This window comes from Cicer arietinum, chromosome 7 (assembly GCF_000331145.2).
Source record: "Cicer arietinum cultivar CDC Frontier isolate Library 1 chromosome 7, Cicar.CDCFrontier_v2.0, whole genome shotgun sequence".
In the NCBI taxonomy this organism is placed as follows: Eukaryota; Viridiplantae; Streptophyta; class Magnoliopsida; order Fabales; family Fabaceae; genus Cicer; species Cicer arietinum.
Window position 1 is genome coordinate 7,145,548 of NC_021166.2, and position 22,629 is coordinate 7,168,176.

Genomic DNA, 22,629 nt, shown 5'->3' on the forward strand with positions numbered 1-22,629 from the left:
TTAAAATAGATTATCAATTTTGTGAATTAGTAAAAAATAAGGGATTAAAAGTGCAATTAAAGCTTCTGAATTAGTATTTTGTTAATTATTTAAGTTTTAATCATTAATTATATTCTTGGTTTTCGTTTGTTTTGTTGAGTTGTGAATTTTTTAGACACTGTGTGACATAAGAGCTGACATTTATTCATTCCAATTGGTATCTATGTTGGCAAGGAATAAAATGGGGATATGGAAAACATATGCATCTCTTATCCTTCTACATCTCTTTCTGAACTCCCACCATTGCAAACATTCATCTTTGTTTTTTCATTCTTTTATATCGCAAAGAGAATAAGTGAAATGGTTAAAGAAGGAAAAATAGCACTTTCACAAATAATCGCCGTTGTATTTTCATTGTTCCTCTTCTCGCTAAACATTGAAATTGAAAATCCTAATTTCCAACTTCCTACTCCAATTGCAGCAACCACGTAACTCCTCTCCCAAAATTAAACTAATTAAAATATATCTTGTTATCTCTACTTTAAAAATCTTCAATTAAATAAAAATGGTATTGATGAAGAAAATAAAGTATCTGACTCTATGTTCGACCAAAAATGTCATCAATTATTTACCTTTCAATTCTCCAATTTCCCAACAAATTCCCTTCTCGTGACCACTATGCACACTACGCCCTCTTTATATTTTTTTTCATCTTTTCTTCAATTATTTTCTTATTTTTATTTTCCTTTGTAAAAATTTATTTGGTTCAATATTTAGAATAATTAGATGTAATGCTAATTGCATTCAGTTAGTAAAAAAAATTGTTCGATATTATGAAGATTGTTAGGAAAATAAAATTGTGATGGTGGAAAAGAGGAGAGGAGATGCATAAGTTATTTTAGGACAGAGACACGTGTTTTTGATTAATTGTAATTTGGAAATATTCAATTTAACACAACAATCAAAAATAAAGATTAGAGTTCTTAAGTTTTGAAGAATATTGAAAAAATGATTACATTTTAATTAATTGTCACTTTGATTCCTTCCTAACTTACAACTCAACAAAAATGGATTTGGGCGCTAGAGATTTAATTGATTAACATAATATTATTTGAAGATTTTAAAATATTATTATTCTTTTTAATAATTATTGTGATAGGTCACTTTTAAATATCAAAATGAGCTTTACTTTAAAGGACAGGGTAGAAGATCTAGCAGTGTTATACCACGTGTCAGCTACCAGTAGTAGGTGTGAATAATTGTGAAGGGAATGCGATGGAACAAGTCCAGAGGCATTGTCGCGTTCAGTTGCCTACATGCTCCAGTCAAATTACTGTGTAGCTCAACAATGAAAACAGTAACGGTGTTTCTTTAATCCGCTGTTGCATTTAAGTATTACAGACAACTTAATAAAACTGCATAATTAACATTAATAATAAAAATGTGAATAAATGAATTGGGTTTGCATACAGCAGCTGATGTAGTAGTATGCAGTTTCCACATTGTGAAACGCCAAATCCGTGTCCGTTTACTTTGACATCCAGTATTCCAGTCCTAATCGTAAGCCATATATGGACATTTGTACATGAAACGAAAGGAGAGAATTAAGAAATGAATATTGAGTGGCCAAAATTGTTAGATACACGGATGTAGTACTAGAGAATAGAGACTAGTGAGCATGTATCATGTACTGTGATGTGTTTAGGAAGCAAGTTATAAGATTGAAGTGCTAGATGAATAAGCGGGGTCCATGTCCATATTCACTCGCACAGAATTGTTGGGTAAAAATCTCTTCGTTACTCACGAACTCCCGCCAGCCTGTTCTCCACACCACACCAAGGGCAACTCTGTAATACACATTGATTTTCCCACCTCTTCTAGCTCCCATGTGAATCAATTACTTACATGTGATTGCTCAATACATACACTCTCACCATAAGAGCGTGTGCTTCATACTCCCCTCTCATTATTTGAAGCCAATGTACTATTACTTTTATTATTATTATTATTATTCATCAAAAGCTAGTGACGTGTATGCCATGATTTTGTAACAACCGGTTTGCTTTTTATGTTTACAAATGCCTCACACACACTAAACACATTAACATAAGACAAGCATATCAAGACAATGGGAAATATATAAGCTTGATTTTATAGCAAAGACATTACTAATAATAATTAACAATTAACTTTAAAAACTTCAAAAAAATGGTCAATCTTGATCGGTTCATGAAACTCCTAACAATCCCTCCTCTCCCCCAAACCCCACTTTCATTAACAATTTTCAAACTCTCAACCCTGTAATAACAATAAAAAAATAAAAATCATCAAAACTAATGGTAATAACAAAAGAAAACAGAAAAAAAAAAATACATTGAAGGATTAAAAATGCACATTAATTAATTGGACCACCCGGAAGACCAATGGAGAAATTGCGCGCCATATGTATAGAGCAGAGTAGGCACAATTTTAAGAGCGACCCTACCACCATGTCTTGTCTTTTCCCTCTTTTACTTTTTTTATTATCCTTTTTGAATTTCCAATTCAATAATATTTTTTCCTTTTCATTCTTGAAACTTGTTTTGCTAGGGTGTGTGCGATCTAGGTGGAGTCCTTAACTCAGCAGGTGGAGTATGACCCTCTGATCCTTTCGAAGGATCATCAGACGACTGTCGAAGACCCTCATCAGTCTCCCCACGATTCATATCCTCAATCATGCGAACCACGTCTTGCATGGTGGGTCTTTGATCAGGTACCACTGAAACACAAGCCATAGCAATCTGTAACAACTGAACCATTTCTTCTTCAATGTTATGAAACCTCATGAGCTCAGCGTCGAATACTTCTGCGGTCCACTCTTCACGAACAACGGATTGGACCCACCTTGGGAGATCGATTCCTTCTTCGCCTAGCGACGCTTGGTTGGGTGCTTTGCCTGTTAATAGCTCCAACAGCAAAACGCCGAAGCTGTACACGTCAGATTTGAAGCTGACTTTTCGGGTTTCTAGAACCTCGGGTGCACGATAACCAGCGACACGGTTTGATGGAGAACCGTTTCCGAATAAAGGGTTCAGACCAAAGTCCGAAACGCTGGCCTCGTGGTCTGGTCCACGGAGGAGGATGTTGGAAGATTTAATGTTGCCGTGAATTACTTTGCCTGACACGTGGAGGCATGATACGCCTCTTGCTGCTCCCAGTGCTATTCTCATCCGGTTGTCCCAGTCTAGTGGTGTTCGCCCAGATCCTCTGCTCCCTATAACAACAGGGATACAAATTCAGTAAATTAATAATGGTCAAAATACAATCCTTTCATTCATTCCCTTCATTATTTTCTATCCATGTATTTTCATATATAATGAAATATTAAACAATTAATATCATGTCCACTGTTCACAAAAATAAATCTATTTTTGTTCTATTATTATCCTCCCATAGCCCCATGGCAGCTAGTACCGTAGTAGTTACAGCCAGATACCATGAGTATATCACAATGCAATGATTTGTTCACGATGTAAAACATATAGTAGTCTAAAAAAGCAAGTAACCAATTTTTTCTGTAGACAAATGTTATTATTAGTACTATGTTAGGTTATGTTAGAGCAAGTCTGCCGTTCTTTGACGAACGAACCAATGAGAACTAACATGCTAGAGAACTAGTTTAATGCCAAGCAACGAACGTGGGATCAAATAATTGAAAGAAAGGTGTGAAAAATTATAGAATATTAATATGTGAGTTAAAATTGTGAGACTCAATATTAGTTGTATTATTGGAACAAAAAGTGACCAAGTTGTTTTAAAGTGATGAGACAATATCCCCACTTAAAATCTCAATGTTGGGTTGCACCATTAAATGTAGTCTTAGTTTCTGGGATTGATTTTGGAACCTCTTACTTAAAATTTTCTAAGACTATCGTAGTTCACCAAATATATGATGAGGTTGTAGTTTAGATTTTTCCTTTTGAGGGAACATAAACGACATTCAAAAGTAAAGTGATAAAGCAGAACTTCCGCGGTGTCCTCTCCTTTATTTTATCAATCAGGAAGGAAATTAATCAATTAGACATTATCTTTTTCTTTTCTACGTTAAAGGAAGATAAAGAAAAAGAACAAAAACGGGTAGAAATAATGTCGGATAAACCACGCTCTGCTGGGAGATCATGAGTGTATAGTATGGTATGGAGAAAGAAATGCAGCAAATGCAATTAAATAATAGTAATAAAAAAGACAACCTCACAGCTCACTCAATAATATATACTCATTCGTGTCATGAGTTGAGAATGTTTGCTCCAAAAGCATGTCCTACATTATGGAGGGCCAAACATAACAGCACATTCTACGCTACTTCACAAACTTGATACTTACGCTACACTCTTACTATTAAACAATCTTTGCACATTGATTAATAAATAAATTGATATACAAGTAACATGATGGCATTAGTTCTAGTGTAATACTCCTCCATCATCAACCTACTAAAGGAACTAAACGCTAAGCACGCACATTATTTGAAAACATGTATATAGTAAACAATAATAAGCACATTAAAATATTTGAAGCAATGAAATTAAAATAATCTAAATTCCACAACTATACCAGCTGGAACAGCAATTGAGTCAAAATTCCATAAACAAACAAACAATCGCTAATTCCATAAAAAAAAAAGGCATATCTCCCCGTATAAACGCAAGGAAATGTCGGGAAGCCAACCCCTCGAAAGTATAAAAAATTTACTAACAATTTTGGCAGGCAGAGAATTTTACTGTATTGTATTGTATGTAACAATCAAATGACATGAATAAGAACCAATTAATTAATTAAGCAGAATTAGAAAGATAATAACGTACCATGAAGCAGTGCAGACAAGCTTCCAGCAGACATGTAATCATAAACAAGCAATTTCTCATCTTTAGAGAAGTAAAACGCTCTAAGAGGAACCACATTCTCATGCTTAATCTTACCCAGAATCTCCATTTGCATCTCAAACTCTTTCTTCGTAACTACAACATCTTTCAACCTCTTAACAACCACCGTAGTACCTTCTTCCAACACCGCTTTATACGAAGTCCCCACACTTCCCTTTCCCAAAACTTCCGCCGAAGCTCTAAGCAAATCCTCCAAATCGAAACTGTAAATTCCTCCGTCGAAGAACACCAATTTGTTCCTCTCCGCCTCCACAGAACCGCCAGTGATATCGTCTTTCGACGATGAAGTTCCAGCCTCCGCCGGTGCCGCACGAGCTGCAACTACTGGTTTCGGTGGTTTCGCTGGTTGCCGCCGACGTCGTTTACGGAGGCAGAGTAACAGAATTAGAAGTAGTAACGCTATGAAAAGAACGGAACCAACTACGATTGCGACAATGGCGCCGGTCGAGAGCTTCTTTGACTTCTTCCCTGGTTTAATCACCGGTGGAATGGAAGGTGACGGCGCCGGCGCCGGGAAGAAAGGCGTGCAAGGATCCAACGGTGATCCACAGAGATCTGAATTTCCAATGAATGAAGATTTCGGGAATTTCGACAGTGTTTTAGGGATTGAACCGTTGAGATTGTTATTGGAAACATCGAAACCGTTCAATTTCGCAGAGATGCTCGGTAATTTACCAGAAAACGTGTTGTTCTCCAAGAAAAGACCACTGAGGTGAACCAAATTGTTGATAGAGAACGGGATTGGACCAGTGAAGTTATTCGAAGAGAGATCCAAGCGAGTCAAACGAGTCAAGTGAGTCAAACTAGTCGGAAAATCGCCGGAGAACTTATTCTTCTGAAGATAGATACTGCGAAGGAAAGTCAAATTGGAGAAATCAGAAGGGATCTCGCCGGTGAGACCATTGGAACGGAGACTGAGAACACGAAGCTGAGTTAACCGTCCGATTGTGTTTGGTGGGACGGGACCAACAAGATCAACGGCCGGTAAACGGAGTGAATAAACGTATGAACTTGACGCGTCGCATTGAACACCGACCCATTTACAAACGGAATCGGAAGCGTTCCATTGAACGCGGTTAGAGTGTGGAGTTTTAGAAAGAAAAGCAAGGAGAGCTTGCTTGTCCTGAGTCGGCTCGGAGTTGACTCGGGCAGTAAAGAGTAGAAGAAATAAATGAAGGAAGAGAAAAATAACTGAAGCCATGGAGAAATTAATGAAAGTCGGAGAAGAATGTGGCTTGTGTTAACCGGCGAAATGCCATGAGAAAAATGAGAAGAGTGATAGGAATTGTGTGAGTGAGAAAACGAGGTTATGTAAGAGAGAAGGTACAATAGTATCACGAGGTTCTCAAAAGTGAAAAAACCAAATAAAGCTGATGATACCCTCTCTCTCTCTCGCTAACTGGTCCTAACTTCTTCCGTTTTTCCTTTTCTTGTTAATACTTTCTCTCTCTCAAATTTATTTCATTCGCAACGCCTTTTCACTACTCTCACGCGCTCTTCCACCGCGTGCCGTCCTTCAAAAAATATTGCGTTTTTTTTTTATTATTACAATTAACACGAAGAATAAATATTTTTATTATTATTATTACTACTACGCTCAACAGCTCGTAAGTAAATTCCATATTTGAGTGAGTTAACAACTTTATTAATCACTTAGTAAAAAACAACAATTTTATTAAGTTGCATTACATGGCATTGGTATGGTGTTACGAAGAGGCGGGAAAAAAATAAAGGCAGAGTAAAATAAAGGGATTTGTCGCTGCTGTGTTGGAGTTAGAGGCACGTGTAAAGTAAGGTGAGACTTTAACCAAAGACCACGGTCTATGAGGTAAAATATATTGACAGAAATCCAAAATTGCTAATACTTATACCATTTATCTCCTTCTATTTTTATTAATCTACAAATTTATTTAAGATTTTTAAACTAAAAAATACATATTTTAAATAAAATGATATATAATTTTATGATATAAAATTATTTAAATGTATAAATTATTTATATATAGTTATTAAATTACTAAAAACTTATTAAAAAAAAGTTTAAAGCTGATATTTATGTTTTAGAGAGTTTCATTGTGATTTAATCGGTGTTAATCATTTTAAATCGTGACGTTATTTAAAACATATTACTTTGTCATATTTTAGTTGAAAAATTAAAATAAAGACTAAAACTGGTTGATTTTAAAATAAGGAACTAACTTTAAGAATTTATAAAAATAAATAGATTAAAATTACTATTAAACCTATTGAAAATAAGTAAAGAAGTTCACAACATCTATGTTACTAATATAAAACAATAGAATACTTATAAATATAATAAATTTAAAGTATTTGAATACTCATGATTACTTAATTACAATTTTAATCTCTCTATTTTTATTGATTTACGAAATTGGTCATCTTATTTTAAAAATCGACAGTTTTGGTCACTGTCTATATTTTTTAACTAAAAAATTATGATGTAATATACTTTAAATAATGTGGCATATGATACAATGACATTAAATAATTAGCACCTACAAAATTGTAATAAATTGACGTAAAAATTTAGATTTCAACTTCATAATTTTTTTCATATTTTTAATTTAATTAATGACATATTAATAGTTAATGCATTTATATGGTTCTATATCATATAATTATATGTTTCGTTATTAAAAATATATCAAATGTTACTTTTTAGTTAAAAAATATGAGGGGGGGAACAAAAGTTATTGAATTTTAAAATAGATAGATCAATTTCGTAAATTGATAAAATAGAGAGACCAAAATTACAATTAAATCAAATATATAAATATTCCAAATTTTATCTAAACACTCCAAAGTGTTATTCAACTACATTTTATATGTTATCATAATTTAGAGACATTCTGTATATTGTCTTTCTTTCATTTCTTTTTATTTTTATATTTTTCCTTAATCATCCACATCCTAAATTCTCATATAGACTCTTAATATCTAGATTAATCACTAAGACTTTGATTGAGAGATTGGAGGAGATGAGATAATAGATAAATATAGATAATTTTTTATTTATATTTTTTAAAAGTGTGATTTTGTAGAAAATAAAAAAAATGTTTGCCATTAATATATTTTTAATCTACAGATAATTATAACAACATAAAAATGATATAAAAAAATTGTCTAAATCCTTCAAAATTATGTCTGAACTGCCTAAAAATAGCATAATTTTGTATTATGAATAAAAATAAACATTTCCAAATCTCTCCTCCCAATTTTTGATTATTTTTTTAAATTATCATTTCCCTTCTAAATTCACAAACAAACGTGGTGCCCTCTAATGCCTAAAAGAAATAGTGACCTACAAAATTGTTTAGAAACATGAACAAAAATTAATACACATTGTTTTTAAATAAAAACAAGAAGATAAAACTATAAAAGTTATGAAATTAATGAAGTGAGATTTATGTGAAATTAATCGTAGTATAGGATCTGAATGGAGTAAAATTTATGTAGAAATTTTAGAGAAAATTGTAATTTTATAAGTGGATTGAAAAATTATACACGTTGACTATCAAAATCTAGTAATATTAGGCAAGTGCTAGTAAATACTCTAGAAGGAGTAATATTTAACAAGTTTTAAATGGTAGTACATATGGAAAAATTTATATATTTAATATTGTTTGAGAAAATATTTATTTTACTTTTGAAATAATGATTATTTTATAGTGAGGATGACACTTAGTGATCCAAATATCCAATTAAAATATTGAAGGTATTTTGAAATTGGAAAATGCTTCTTAGTACGAAGACAATTAGTCATGAAACGTAAAAACGATGTTTTGCATATGAAAAATTTGATTTTCTTCTTTCTCTTATTTTTGACACAGCTCTTTCTCAACTCTCGGCAATTTTCCTTCAAGAACATCCATCTACCATCTCTATTTTTTTTCATCAAATTGCTTTTTTTTTTTTTTTTTGTACTCTCTCTTCTTTAGATTGGAGTTTTAAGGTTTAATTTTGGGGTATGGATAGTTTTTATTTTTTTTATTGTTATAAGAATATTACTTTTGATGCTCTCGCTTCCTACCGTATAACATTTTGAAATTTGTGTATTTAATTTTTTTAAATGTTTAAATTTTGTTATTTTGTATGTAAAATTGATGTTTTTTATTTGTTAAAAATATTTCTTAAAACACTGATTAGCTACACCGTTATTTTATTTGAAATCTTTAAACATGAAACATCTCTAATAGATGATATTTCCTTTATTTATCATCAAACTAAATAGATATGTTTTAGGAAGTGAAATAAAGAAACGCGTGTTCATTTGAAAGGGTGTTGATGTAAGGATTATCTCTTTCTTTTCTTTTTTCGGCTTGAGTGCAATTTAATTTCTCTTATTTTTATTAATTTATGAAATTGATTTATTAATTTTAAAAATTAATAGTTTTGATCTATTTTTATGAGTTCTTAATTAAAAAGTGATGATATGATAAAGTTTAAATAACATGACATATGATATTATTATATAAAATGATTAAGACTTATAAAATTGTAATAATATTATCTAAAAACTTAACTTTTTAATTTTAGAAATTTTTCAATTTTGTAATTTAATTAATGACATATGAATAATTAATGCATCTAACAAGTGCTATATTGTGAAATCATATGTCACACCAATTAAAACATATCAAATCAGTATTTTAAAGTTCAAACATTTGAAGAATTGACCAAAATTAGTATTAAATTAAAGAATTCTTGTTAAAATATAGGCATCATTGTTTTTCGCGGTCCCTTAACTAAATTTTAGATAACACTTCAGTCTTTTTTTTTTTTTGCGATTTGGTTATTTATTTAATTTTAATTAACAATTTGATATTTTATGTTTTCTTTCTTTATATATTATTAACAATTTGATACACTACAATATTATTCTTTCTTTATATAAATTTATAAATTTCATCAAAATATTCAAACAAAATACATAAATTTCAATACCAACTTCAAAAAAGTTAATGTATTCATCAAATGCATAATTCAAATATTAAAACAAACTCATATTTTTATATCCAACAACATCAAATTTATCAAATAAATAATTAAAATATGAGTCTATTTGAAGTTTTAAGTTATGAATTTGATTAAATTTACATTATACTGAATATGACAATTAATTTTATGCGTTTTGTTTGAAAATTTTGATGAATTTTTTAAAGTTTTATATAAAAAAAACGATAACATTGTTGACATTTTAAAACATAAAAGATCAAATTGTTACTTAAAATTAAATAAAGGACCAAATCAAAAAAAATAAAGATAAATGACTAAAGTGTTACCTGAAATTAAATTAAATACCGCATGATCTAAAATATAATAATATATAGTTGTTGATGGAACTTATTAAGTAAAAATTTTAAAGTGCTTAATTGAAGTAATTTGATACTCGTTAAATATTTACTAAAATATTATTATAATTGAGTTTTATGTAGTTGAAGATCCGACTTAGACATCCTATGAATTATGAACCAGGCCCGCTATAGATGTCTTTAGGTCACATTATACCTAGATCTATAATTTTATATTTGAAAAAAATTGAGATCCATAATTTTTATATAAGAAAAATACCGAGGAATGTTTTTATGGTATTGGTTAAGAAACTTAAAAAATAATGTATTTATTACATTCACTACTACTTAACTTCCTTTTTAGGCAACTCGTATTTTCGCAAGTTAATATTTCAATCTATGTGTAAGTAAATGTGTTGTAGATTTCAATAGGCTATTAAGGTTGGTGAAATAGTATAACATGTGTTTGGGATTGCGTTCTTAAGTTATGACCTCTAAATGTACATTGGGAATCAAAATAACAACTCAAGCGAGGGAAAGACCTTGAATTATCCCCATAAGAAAATCAAGAAGAATATTAATATCATAAATTCTAAACTTGCAAGGAAAACGCAATTACTTAACAACTACGTCAATATGAATCAGAATAAGGAAAACACAATTATATTTTTTTTTAGGTAAATAATTGATCTTATTATATAAAGATTAATTCCTTATAAGTTTAAATGTATTTTTGTCTAAAATAAGATTTAGTTAATTTATTTTTATAATCAACTTTTTGTGTTGTCATCTCTATCAAATTTATTGATTTTATAAATAAAAATTTAAGAATTAAAAAAAAAAAATATTTACAACTAAAATATTATATTTTCTTATGATGTGATATTTATATTTATACGTCACTGTGTCATCTAACGTAACACGTCAATGCATGTAACAATGTTTAGGGTTTAGAAATATTCTCATTTACTTCAAATAAAATAATTTGTTTATATATAACGTAAACTTAGAAGAGCATTTGGTGAACATTTTCAATTTGCGGGAGGAGAAATATATTTGATGAGTATTGGCAAATGGCAGCAAAATACTCCTACGTAATAGATGCAGCCAAATGGAATAATTCGTGGACAGACTCAAGTCATCATCCGGCACATTGGGATTTCTCAATCTTATGTTTCCACCCAATAGCCATATGCCACAATAGGTAATGGTACTAGTATGGTTTAAAAATAAATAAATATAAATTATTTATAATTTTAGATTGACTAAATGTTCTTTTATCTTCAATTTTTATTATTAAAAAAACTATACTCTCAATTGTTATTCTCACTGTTATCTTAATATTATTAGAATTATGTTGAAGACGTTTTATTCCTACTCATCTTAGGATGTTTTATTTTAATTTTAATTTTTAATTTAAAATTATCTATTATATTTTATATTAACGTTTATATATTAATATTTTATTTATTTTGTTATTTTTAAGAAGTCGTAAAATAGATATGTGATATGAAGAATATTTTTTCTCTAATAGAAGATTGTATGTCGAATATTAGAGAATCTATTGATAATTTAAGTTACATAGATACTCGCAGAACATCTCTTATTCTTATATCTGCACCTTCCTTTGTATAATTAGATACAAAATTATCCATTTTTAAAATAGGAATTAGAGTAGTAGATCTTTTAACTCCTCATGGCCGTGGTGGAAAAATAAGAGTTTTGGGTGGAGCTGAGTAGGGAAAACAATACTCATTATAGAATTGATCAATAAGACTATAAAAACTAATGGAGGGGTACATGTATTTGGCGGAGTAGGTGAGCGTACTCGTAAGATAAATAATTTTTATATATAAATGAAAGAATATAGTGTAATTAATGAAAAAATATTGCACCTAATGTTTTTTATTTTTTATAACAGATGATTAATTATTAATTTAATAAATAAAATAATTTTAAAAAAATTAAATTATATTAATAAAATCAAATAATATGCATTTAATGTGAAAAATAAAATACATCAAAGTTGATGGGTTTAGTATATGCGTCAAAATAAATAATGTGCTATATTATTTTAACAACTCTCTCTTATTTTGTATATGGCAGAGAAATTATCAATTTAATTATATTGTTAACAACATAGAGATTATGTTGTTAATTTATCTACAATCGACTACAAAATATGATGAAATTGTTAAAATAATATAATACGTTATTTATTTTGATACATCTATTTAATAACATTAACTTTCATATATTTTTTTCTTTAAATATATTTTATTAAAATAATTTCCTTTTTTAATTGTTTTAATTATTTTTTATTTATTAAATTAATAATTATTTATTTATTATAAAAAATAAAGGCAGTATAGAATCGCATTCTACTTTCTATTAAAATAATAATAATAATCGTTTCTCCGTCTTACGATAAAAGTAAAAAATACAGAGGAATCTATAAATTTTAATATAGAATATAACGAGGAATTTTAAATAAAAATTAATATAAAATAATTTCAACTATCATATTATTATTATTATTATTATTATTATTATTACATAAATCAAATTTTGCACATGACAAACAAAATAATATGGAAATATCCTGCAGTACTGTCCTTAATAGGGAAAATAAACAATTTCCCTGGAAACGCCCGGTGTTCTTTAATATGCATACATAGTGCGTGATGTAGGACAAGGGGTGTTTGGGTGTGGAAATATTATTTTTGAGCAAATTGCCACATAATCGTTTCTTTTTGAGGGAAAAGAAGTAATTAGTGAGGTGTTCAACCTCCAAAATATAATGTTGATTCCCACTAACAAGGCTAAATTACACATGTGGTTCCTTAACTTAATTTCAGGTAATATTTTAGTCTTTTATCTATTTTTTTTTTCGACTTGGTCCTTTATTTTAATTTTAAGTGACAATTTGATATTTTATGTTTTAAAATTTCAACAATGTTATCATTTTTTATACAAAAATTCAAAAAAAAAATCAATCAAAACTCATAAAATTAATTATATTCTTCAATATAATACAAATTTCATCAAATTCGTAATGCAAATCTTCAAATAAACTCATATTTTCATACTTTATTTGATATTGTTAGGAATAAAGGATTAAATCGAGAAGAAAAAAAAATAAAAGACTAAAACGTTACTTAAAATTAAGTTAAGGGACACAGATGTAATTTAGCCCACTAAAAACAAAACAACACAAAAACATGAATCGAATTGTTTTTAAAAAAATTATGTAAGCTTTTTCACAAGACATAAACACATGTTGAGAAAGAAAAAAAAAAATATATCATATGTAAATAAAAATTAAAGATTCATTTAATGGGATGGCTACATTAAATACTACAGCTGAAATTAATTGCTACACTATTGGGCTAGATCATAGGTGTAGAATTGGAGAAATCTACCTCCCAACTCATTTACTTTTGTTTCTCACTCCTAAATCACATAAAATATAATTTTATCTTTGATAGTCAATATTTTTAAAAAGTTAAAAAAAAAAATTAAAAATTTAAATTAATGCAAAACTTTTAAAATATATTTTTTTTATAAAATTTAAAATAAAATTGAAACTTTAGATTAGCATAAAACTTTTAAAATTAAATTTTTAATTTTTTTTTTAAACTTTGAATAAATGTGAGGCTTCGTAAATGTATTTTTTATAAAAGTTTTACAAAAATTCGAAATATTGGATGTATGTAAATCTTCTAAAATGCATTTTTTTTTTTAAGTTTGGACTATTAATGTGAAATTTCCGAAATACAACTTTTTCATTTTTTTTAAAATTTCGAAATTTTATATTAATGTGAAACTTCCGACATGCAATTTTTTTAAAACTTTTTTTTTTTTTTATTTTATAAATTGAATATTTGGATGAATGTGAAACTTTCGAAATGTAATTTTTTCAAAAGTTTTAAAATATTTCAAAACTTTAGATGAATGTGAAGTTTCTGAAATACAATTTTTTCAAAAGTTTAAAAAATATTCAAAACTTTGGATTAATGTGAAACTTTCAAAATGCAACTTTTTCATGCATTTTTTTATTTTTTTTATGAATGTGAAAATTTTAAAGTGCAATTTTTCTATATTTAAAATAAAATTTCAAAAATTTGAAATTATCAAAATGTTAAGAATTTAGAAAAGTTTAATAATAGAGAGTAAAATGATTTTTTCATGTATTTTGAAAGTGGAAAGTAAAAGTGAGGGTGTGAGACATATTTCTCATATAATTGTGTATTTCATGAAATTGAGCTAAGTAAAAAAATAAGGAACTAATGACCGGTTATTCGGATGAGGTAATTAGGAAACAATTTATGAATGTGATAGCACAAATTGCTAAGGGTGGTGTTGATTTCAAATTCCTGAAAAAAATTTGAGAAGAGATAAAAGTCAGATATTATGAAGGTGATGTCAAAATTTTATTTCAATATTCGACTTATAAAAGTGTGAATAGTTGTTTTTATTTTTTTTATGCTGAAAAAGGACAGTTCTCAATATTTAGTGGATTCCCGATCAATATCACTAATAGGTTGAATTTATAAAATGGTGTGGAAAATATTGGTTAATAAATAAAACTTGTGATTAATGAGATAATTTTAGAGGAAGACAACCTTTTATACATGGTCTTCAGATCCTAGATGAAATTTTGATGGCAAATAAAGTGGTTGATGAAATTTAATGAAAAAATAGAGAACCTCTACTAATTAAATTTGACTTCTAAAAAGCTTATCATTTAGTTGAATGAGGATACTTAAATTATGTTATGAGGAAAATGAGATTCATGATAAATGAAGAAAGTGGGTGAATGAGTGCCTTATATCAACAACTATTCCAGTATTGAAGTATCTAATATTGTACACCATTGATAAGAGATAGAAGGCATATTAACGCTTGAAAAAGACAATAAAAAGACATGATGCAATAAAACTTGAACGCGTAAATTTAGAAATTAACAAAAGGCTCTTGTAAATGTGTAAAAATAATAAATATTTTCTGATGAAAAGTTTTGTTGGCCATTTTTTCAAATGAAATGTGAAATAATAATAATAAATTATAAACCATTATACGAAGCCAATACGATGGGACATGGAAAGCAAAATAAATAATTTAAATTTATTACTATTTCAAAAAAATTAATCTTGTTTTACAATTCATTTTTGTGGCTTAGTTGTCATCAGAGTGTTAGGGGCGTAAAATTTAGAATATAATATTGATTCATTCTTGTTTTTTTTCTTTATATTTTAATAGAGAAAAATAAAAGTGTCGGATATACGATTATTTAATATGTCATCTATGTTTTTTGTGTTCATTAATAAGAAAAAAAATAATTATATTTTAATATTTACTTTTATCTCTCTAGTTAATAATTCATCTATACTAAATATTCCATTAATTTTTATTTTAAATGAAATAAAATAAAAGATAAAATAATAGATTTAAAAAAATAAGAAATAACTTCTATCATAAGAAATAAGAATATATATTTAAGAAATAACTTCTATCATAAGAAATAAGAATATACAGTAAATACTTTCTTTTACAAAAAGTCCAGAGTAGATATTTATTTTTTTTTGTTGACAAAATGTCCAAAACAGATACTTAAAAAGAAAAGGATCATAGTAAAAAAATCATCAAATCAATCGACGAGGATTACAATAAAATATTATTATTTTTTAAAAAAGGATTAAAGTCAAATATTAAAAAAATGATTGAGGTGAAACTGTTAATGAAAAATATATTTAATTTATACATGATATAGTACGGCTCTGCCTGGCTGGAAAACTGTAAGGAAGGATATGGTTGAGGACGTTCCAGAAGCGTTTGTGGTTCATCATTTTCCACGACATCTTCAATAATTCACTAACACCCAAACACGTCCTTATCATTCCAAATTCATCTCCGATTTGATTCCTCTTACTTTCTACTCATACACTCTACTGGATATTCTTTCATTCATTTTCTCTACTACTAGTATCACACCCAATCACTCCACACTCCTATTATTAATAATTACACTATTAATTGATCAATCGTTAAAACCCTTTTTCTTGTAACTAAACCCCTTTTTCTCTTAATCAATGGCTTCCATTCCCAAAGTCATTCTCAGAGACCATAGAATTGGGACTTACGATGCGTTTCTCAAGCCAAATTATAGCTATTTCCCTAGGAGGAACCTCGTTAATGCCAATCTAGGTATTTATAATGTTTGTTTCGAAATTTATTTCTTAATTTGTTGATGAGTTTTCGGTTATTCTATTGTATTATATGTTTCAGACGTCAGAACCGACTTTTTTGTGAAAGAGAATGGAAAAAGCTTCAGAGGACCAAATCCAATTGTTGCTTCTGCTAGACTCCCCTTACTCCATGTCACTTCAAAAAGGTTTTTTTTTCTTCTTTCAAATCAAGCTCTTATTTTTGGTCGATTATATAAGATGTGCTTATACGAGTAATGTGACTAGTAGTGATCTATGAAGCTAAGACACCATACTCGACAATGACATGTGTGACACAAGTAATAATTGAGAAAATGAAAGTAATTGAATGTTATTATGTGTCTCGTCGGCCGGACACACCTTTAATCTGAGATGTCTTTGCCGCATAGTAGTGGTGTGGCATGCCAATTGAAAAGAAGTGTATAATTGAAGTTTGTAGAGGGATTTGAGGGAATTGCATCAATACTTCCATTTGCAAGGCTATGATGATATGAGGTAGCTAAGATGGCTTCTGTTTGACATTGTTGAATTGAATGGATAAATTTTTGTAGTTTTTAGAAAAGATGGAAAAATGTTAAAGCTCATGTATGAAGGGCTAGTATGTTCTTGCACATGTATTGATTGGGTTTGTCTGCAACTAAAGATTTGTGTCTTGAGATAAAAGTTCCATTTTCGCTAGTTATTATTGGTCTCTAAGTGTTTGTGTCATGTATGGTCTTTGTATGTGTCAGTACTTCATGGCTAGAATGTCTTCTTTCACATTCTTTATTTGAGGAGCTGATGATTTGTTTATTTCTGTGTTTAGGAACTCACAAATACTGTGTTCAGCTTCAGCAAACATTTCTGGAGATATTCCAGAAAGTGCAGGGGGCCTGAGCCAGTATGAGAAAGTTATTGAAACTTTAACCACTCTTTTTCCTGTGTGGGTAAGGCTAAGACTTTTCTTCTTCAACCTAGCTTCTTTCCAATTTCTTACTTGTTCATTAGTTGAAAGTTGGCTGACTTTAACTTACATGGGCAGGTCATCCTGGGGGCTGTTGTCGGTATTTACAAGCCAGCTGCTGTAACAAATCTGTCCCTTGTGGTTACTTACCTTGTTGAATGGAAATGTGTTTATTAACTGCTATATTGTTATGACTTCATTCCAGGTAACTTGGTTGGAGACAGACCTTTTTACTCTCGGATTGGGTTTCCTCATGCTGTCTATGGGTTTGACATTGACATTTGAAGATTTCAGACGATGTCTGAAAAATCCATGGACTGTAAGCGACAATCACTTGCGTATAAAGGAAATATTTTCTGTTTGTTCTTTCCTTTTAAATATTATTTATTTTGTTTTCGCAGGTTGGTGTTGGGTTTCTTGCACAATATTTAATTAAGCCCATGTTAGGCTTCGCCATTGCAATGGTATATTTTTCTCGTCACTTTCATGCTTCTCTATTGCACTTCTTCCTTCAAATTAGTTCTTGAAACGTGTTATGCCCTCTTATATTTTAAATTACCTCCTAAGACTATTATCAAAGAAATTAGATAAATGCCAATGATTAAGTGAGTATGTCGCACCTTTGTTTGTTTAAAGCAAGTCTAACATTTTATATAATTTTTTAGTAGTGAATTAATGATCGTTTAATAAAATAAATTAAAGATATACTGTTTCCAAAATGAATATGATGATATTGGCTACAGTAATTTGTTCGAACCTTTAATCCTGCCGTCATCAATAATAAGCTGAGGGACTTTTTGTTTTCTATGCTTTAGGTTAAGCTAGTTGGTCATCCATGACACTGCTAATTACTTCTTGTGGATGATTTATATGATTATGCATTTATGCCCAGTAGCTCAATGCCTGTTAATGTTCTTTCACTTCTATTTATTAAGTCCTGTTCATGTCGCTTTGTACAAAAAAGTGTATTTATTGTAATTAGAGATCAAAGTGTATCATAAGAATCTTATATCATGCAAAATTTGCTAACATCAATCTCTGATTCTCAGACGCTAAAACTTTCGGCTCCTCTTGCAACTGGTCTTATTCTCGTTTCTTGTTGTCCTGGAGGCCAAGCATCAAATGTTGCAACATACATATCCAAGGGAAACGTTGCTCTCTCTGTTCTAATGACAACGTATGTTTCACATGCATTTCCTATTTTGTTATTTCCCTGGCTTTTTATGGTTTATATTTGGTGATTTCTGTACTCAATGTTGCCATTTGCATTTTTTATGTTTGTTGTTTTGGCCCCTTGTTTCTGGTTTCCTTCGAATCTATAAATTTTGTTATTTGAATTGAAAAAACTGGAAGTAATCCTTTTAGAATTTATTTTCAATATTTATGTTTCTTATTACTTGATTGAAAGGATAACTGGAAGATTTTGGATTAATATCTTACACTAAATAAAAGTTCACGACAGTGTTCAATTTTTCGATTCAAGGTTAGAATACATTTTGATATTTTTTGGCTGCAATTTGAATAGTAAAGTTGATACACAAAATACTGATCTATAACAAACTACTCTAAAGTTTTATTTATATAGGTTATTGACTTGAGCAACGCAATTTGGTTTATGAAGTAACTCTAGCTTGAGACTCGTAGCATGTTTGGAAATGAATATTTCTTTCCAAATTATTCATATATCCATCCAATTCAAAGCAAAAACCAAACCAAAAACATGAAAAAGAAAAAAACAAACTTTTGATTGGATTAAATTATTTTTTGATACAATTTTGGAAAGCAATCTATTCTAATCCAATTTAAACTATAAAATGTGTGAATATATGATATGATATGATTTTATTTCAAAAAAAAATGATATGATTTTATTTGTGAAACAACCATCTCTCCTATACTTATGATTATATTTATGAAACTACCATCTATCCCATACTTGTATCTGTATTTAGTTGAAAAATTTCCATACCGATTTGTTTTCTCTATGTTCTTATTTTCTAGTTAACCTTACTATTTTAATTATTTTAATGTATTTATAATCAACTCTTAATTGGTTTGAAGCTTGTTCTCCATTGTTATATAGTTTTTCTATTTTTTATTAGAATAAAGAGTGTGTAATAATGATATATTAGAATAAGATATCATTAAGAAAACCATAGAATAATGCTGAAGTACAATAAAAGAAAACATTTTATGACTTAGAAATGCTGGTTGTGGCATATTAACTTCAAGCTTGTAGTGTTGGACTTATGGGGTAGGATATAAATTAGTTTTTGTTATATTTGTTATTTATTGTATTTTATGTTTTATTTACTGTCCCTTAAAAGGTGAAACAAAACTAAAACCGAAAACTGATCCCATACAAATTGATTTAGATTGGAATGGATTAGATCAGACGTGAATTTAAAAACCGATTAGATGGTAAAACAATAAAACTGATAGGATTGGATTCAGTTATCTTTTTCTTCAAAACCGATACAATTCAACTTGCAAATACCTTAAAAGTTTTATTTTTTTACTGCAATCCAAACATACACTTAAATTTGAGGTACTGTATATATCTTATTGAAACATGAAGAGGTTGCATACCTACATCTCTGAATACAACTTAAATATCGTCTACAAACATGCAGATCCGATAAGATGAGAACTATATGCAATTAATTAAATGTGTGTTGTGGTTGCAATTGTGTCATGTTATACCTAGATGAAGTTATTTTAGTTCGCTTTATTATTTTTGCATTTTGTAGAAGCAATAAATTTATCTGGTGTATATTAATGATGTCCAGTAAGAGAAGTGGTTTTCAGAAATGTGGTTACCAACATGTTATTTACCATTCTTCAGGTGTTCAACTATTGGTGCTATTATTATGACCCCACTCCTAACAAAGCTTCTAGCTGGTCAACTTGTTCCTGTCGATGCTGCTGTAAGTTGTGAATTGCCTATTTTTTTGGCATGAAAGGGATGTTACAAAAATTGTTTCATTTAAAAAATATGACACTGACCTCCTATCGGCAAGATGTTAGTAAAATGCATAATTGACAATTCAAATAGGATGATCTCCTAATCATGTGAAAAAGTAATTACCCGGGAAGGATTCTGTCTTTCCTTTTTGACATACTCGGTGTTCTGTTCTGGCTGTACTGTGATACTTTTCACATAATTTCTGTCACAGAAATTCCATTATATTTTCAGTTTTTTCACTCATGGAATGAAACTGTTATTCTGTATCTTTTTCAGGGCCTGGCAATTAGCACCTTTCAGGTTGTTTTAGTCCCTACAATTGTGGGAGGTAAGATATGGATCTTTCAAGTTATATGTGTTAGAGTTGGTTGTTTGGTAGGCACTTGAATTGTACTAATGTGTCTCCACTTGGTGTAAGGTTTGGTTCTTAAAGATTTGGATGATTCTGAATTTTTTTTGCTTTATGTCGCAGTTTTGTTAAATGAGTTTTTCCCAAAGTTCACTTCAAAGATAATCACGATCACACCTTTGATAGGAGTTATTTTGACCACTCTCCTTTGTGCAAGCCCAGTAAGTTGAACAAGTTATAGAACATGAAGTTCACCGGCATTGATCACTTGTTATAATTCTTGCTTTGTATGGAAGTTGACATTTATTAACTTTTCAGATTGGGCAAGTTTCTGAAGTCTTAAAAACTCAAGGAGCACAATTGATATTGCCAGTTCTTGCTTTACATGCTGCTGCATTTGCTATTGGCTATTGGATTTCAAAATTATCATTTGGTGAATCCACATCACGCACGATATCTATCGAGTGTGGGATGCAGGTAAACCTCCTCCTCTTCATATGACAAAATTCATTGTTATCTTTTTATGAAGTGGAAGCATTTGGGCATATCGAGAGAACCTGATATTGGTGTTTCTTGGTGTTTGCCTACTGTGAAATTGCAAAAGATGGACACCAAAGCATGTACATAATTGAATATCAGATCTTGAGCATATAGGGCTCAATAATATAACAAGAAATAATATTAGGTCAATAGATTAATAATGTAAGATGACATTGAACTATGTCTATGATGAAGGAATGATCAGCAACAGTCAGACACACACGTTTATACTATCAATTGATGTTTATATTAATTGTAGTATGTTTCATAGTTGTCTCTCATGAAAGTCAATGTATAACCAAGTAATTGGACTCAAGTTCATGAAATTTTGTTAAAGCCAAATTGATCGGAAATACTCGAGTTCAATCCCTAATTGGAACAATTCTTGCCATGAATTTACATACCTTCAGGCTGAATTCCAAAATATCAGATCCCCTAACCCCTAGAATTAGGAGAGCTAAGACAAAAATAAGTCAAATTAATTCTGCTTGGTAGTGCTTTAGGCTTGATCATTTTATCTGACCTTTTTCTTTACTTGCAGAGCTCTGCACTTGGATTCTTGCTTGCTCAGAAGCACTTTACAAACCCCCTTGTGGCTGTTCCTTCTGCTGTTAGTGTTGTCTGCATGGCTGTAAGATAGAACTTTTTTCCTTCTCTGAGACTGTTTAGTTTTCTTAGTTTTATTACCAAAGAATTTAGGATTTCATCAATGATTACTTATTACTATTGTTTCATGCAGCTTGGTGGGAGTGCTCTAGCTGTGTATTGGAGGAATTGTCCAATTCCCATTGACGACAAAGATGACTTCAAGGAATGAAAATCATGACATATCTTCTATATGCCCTATGAATTATTTTTCGCTTATTGTTTAGAAGATATTTATTTCTGCATTAGTTGATAAGAAAGTTTTGATTTTTTTGAATTCTTGTAGCCATGCAATAGAGTTTAAGAATTTAGGTTAAGCTTGCAACAATTTAGACCAGTGATAAGAGTGGCAACAGATAATTTATGCCCATGTAGCAACAAAAAGGAGCAACCCAGAGCCACAGAGCTTTTGCCATGGTAGGATCCAATGAAGGGTCGAATCCATTGTGGTTTTATTATCATTAATATTATCTTGCATTTGCCAAAGGTTGGTAGTTGGTTCCACCACCACCTGAACTAGTGATTTTTAGTTCCAACAGTTGTGTCAAGACTCTGTAGTCTGTACCCATGTGTCAACAAATAATTATTAAATTATTATCAACGGTTTTTTTCCTTAGCAAACATGATGTTATTTATATTATACAAAATCCTCTAAGCCTGGCAATTTAGCCATAAGGGTTGGAGAAGATGAGGTTTAGATTATTTTTTTTCTTTAATATATGTAACTTGTCAGGTACATCGCAACTT

At 29.7% G+C, this 22,629-nt stretch overlaps 2 protein-coding genes across 2 annotated transcripts; one reads left to right on the forward strand and one right to left on the reverse strand.

Annotated features, from left to right (window-relative positions):
* Nucleotides 1-2,099: 2,099 nt before the first annotated feature.
* Nucleotides 2,100-6,247, reverse strand: LOC101500693 (probable inactive receptor kinase At2g26730). The gene is made up of 2 exons (XM_004508500.4): nucleotides 4,824-6,247; nucleotides 2,100-3,232 (listed from the first exon to the last, which is right to left on the reverse strand). Exons 1-2 carry the CDS (start codon nucleotides 6,100-6,102, stop codon nucleotides 2,565-2,567), a joined length of 1,947 nt encoding a protein of 648 aa, XP_004508557.1. The 5' UTR covers nucleotides 6,103-6,247; the 3' UTR covers nucleotides 2,100-2,564.
* Nucleotides 6,248-16,013: 9,766 nt separating this feature from the next.
* LOC101501005 (sodium/pyruvate cotransporter BASS2, chloroplastic) lies at nucleotides 16,014-22,503 on the forward strand. The gene is made up of 13 exons (XM_004508501.4): nucleotides 16,014-16,420; nucleotides 16,502-16,607; nucleotides 17,246-17,366; nucleotides 17,462-17,503; nucleotides 17,589-17,702; nucleotides 17,785-17,847; nucleotides 18,433-18,560; nucleotides 20,229-20,310; nucleotides 20,625-20,676; nucleotides 20,821-20,918; nucleotides 21,016-21,174; nucleotides 21,779-21,868; nucleotides 21,977-22,503. Exons 1-13 carry the CDS (start codon nucleotides 16,306-16,308, stop codon nucleotides 22,052-22,054), a joined length of 1,248 nt encoding a protein of 415 aa, XP_004508558.1. The 5' UTR covers nucleotides 16,014-16,305; the 3' UTR covers nucleotides 22,055-22,503.
* Nucleotides 22,504-22,629: the final 126 nt, after the last annotated feature.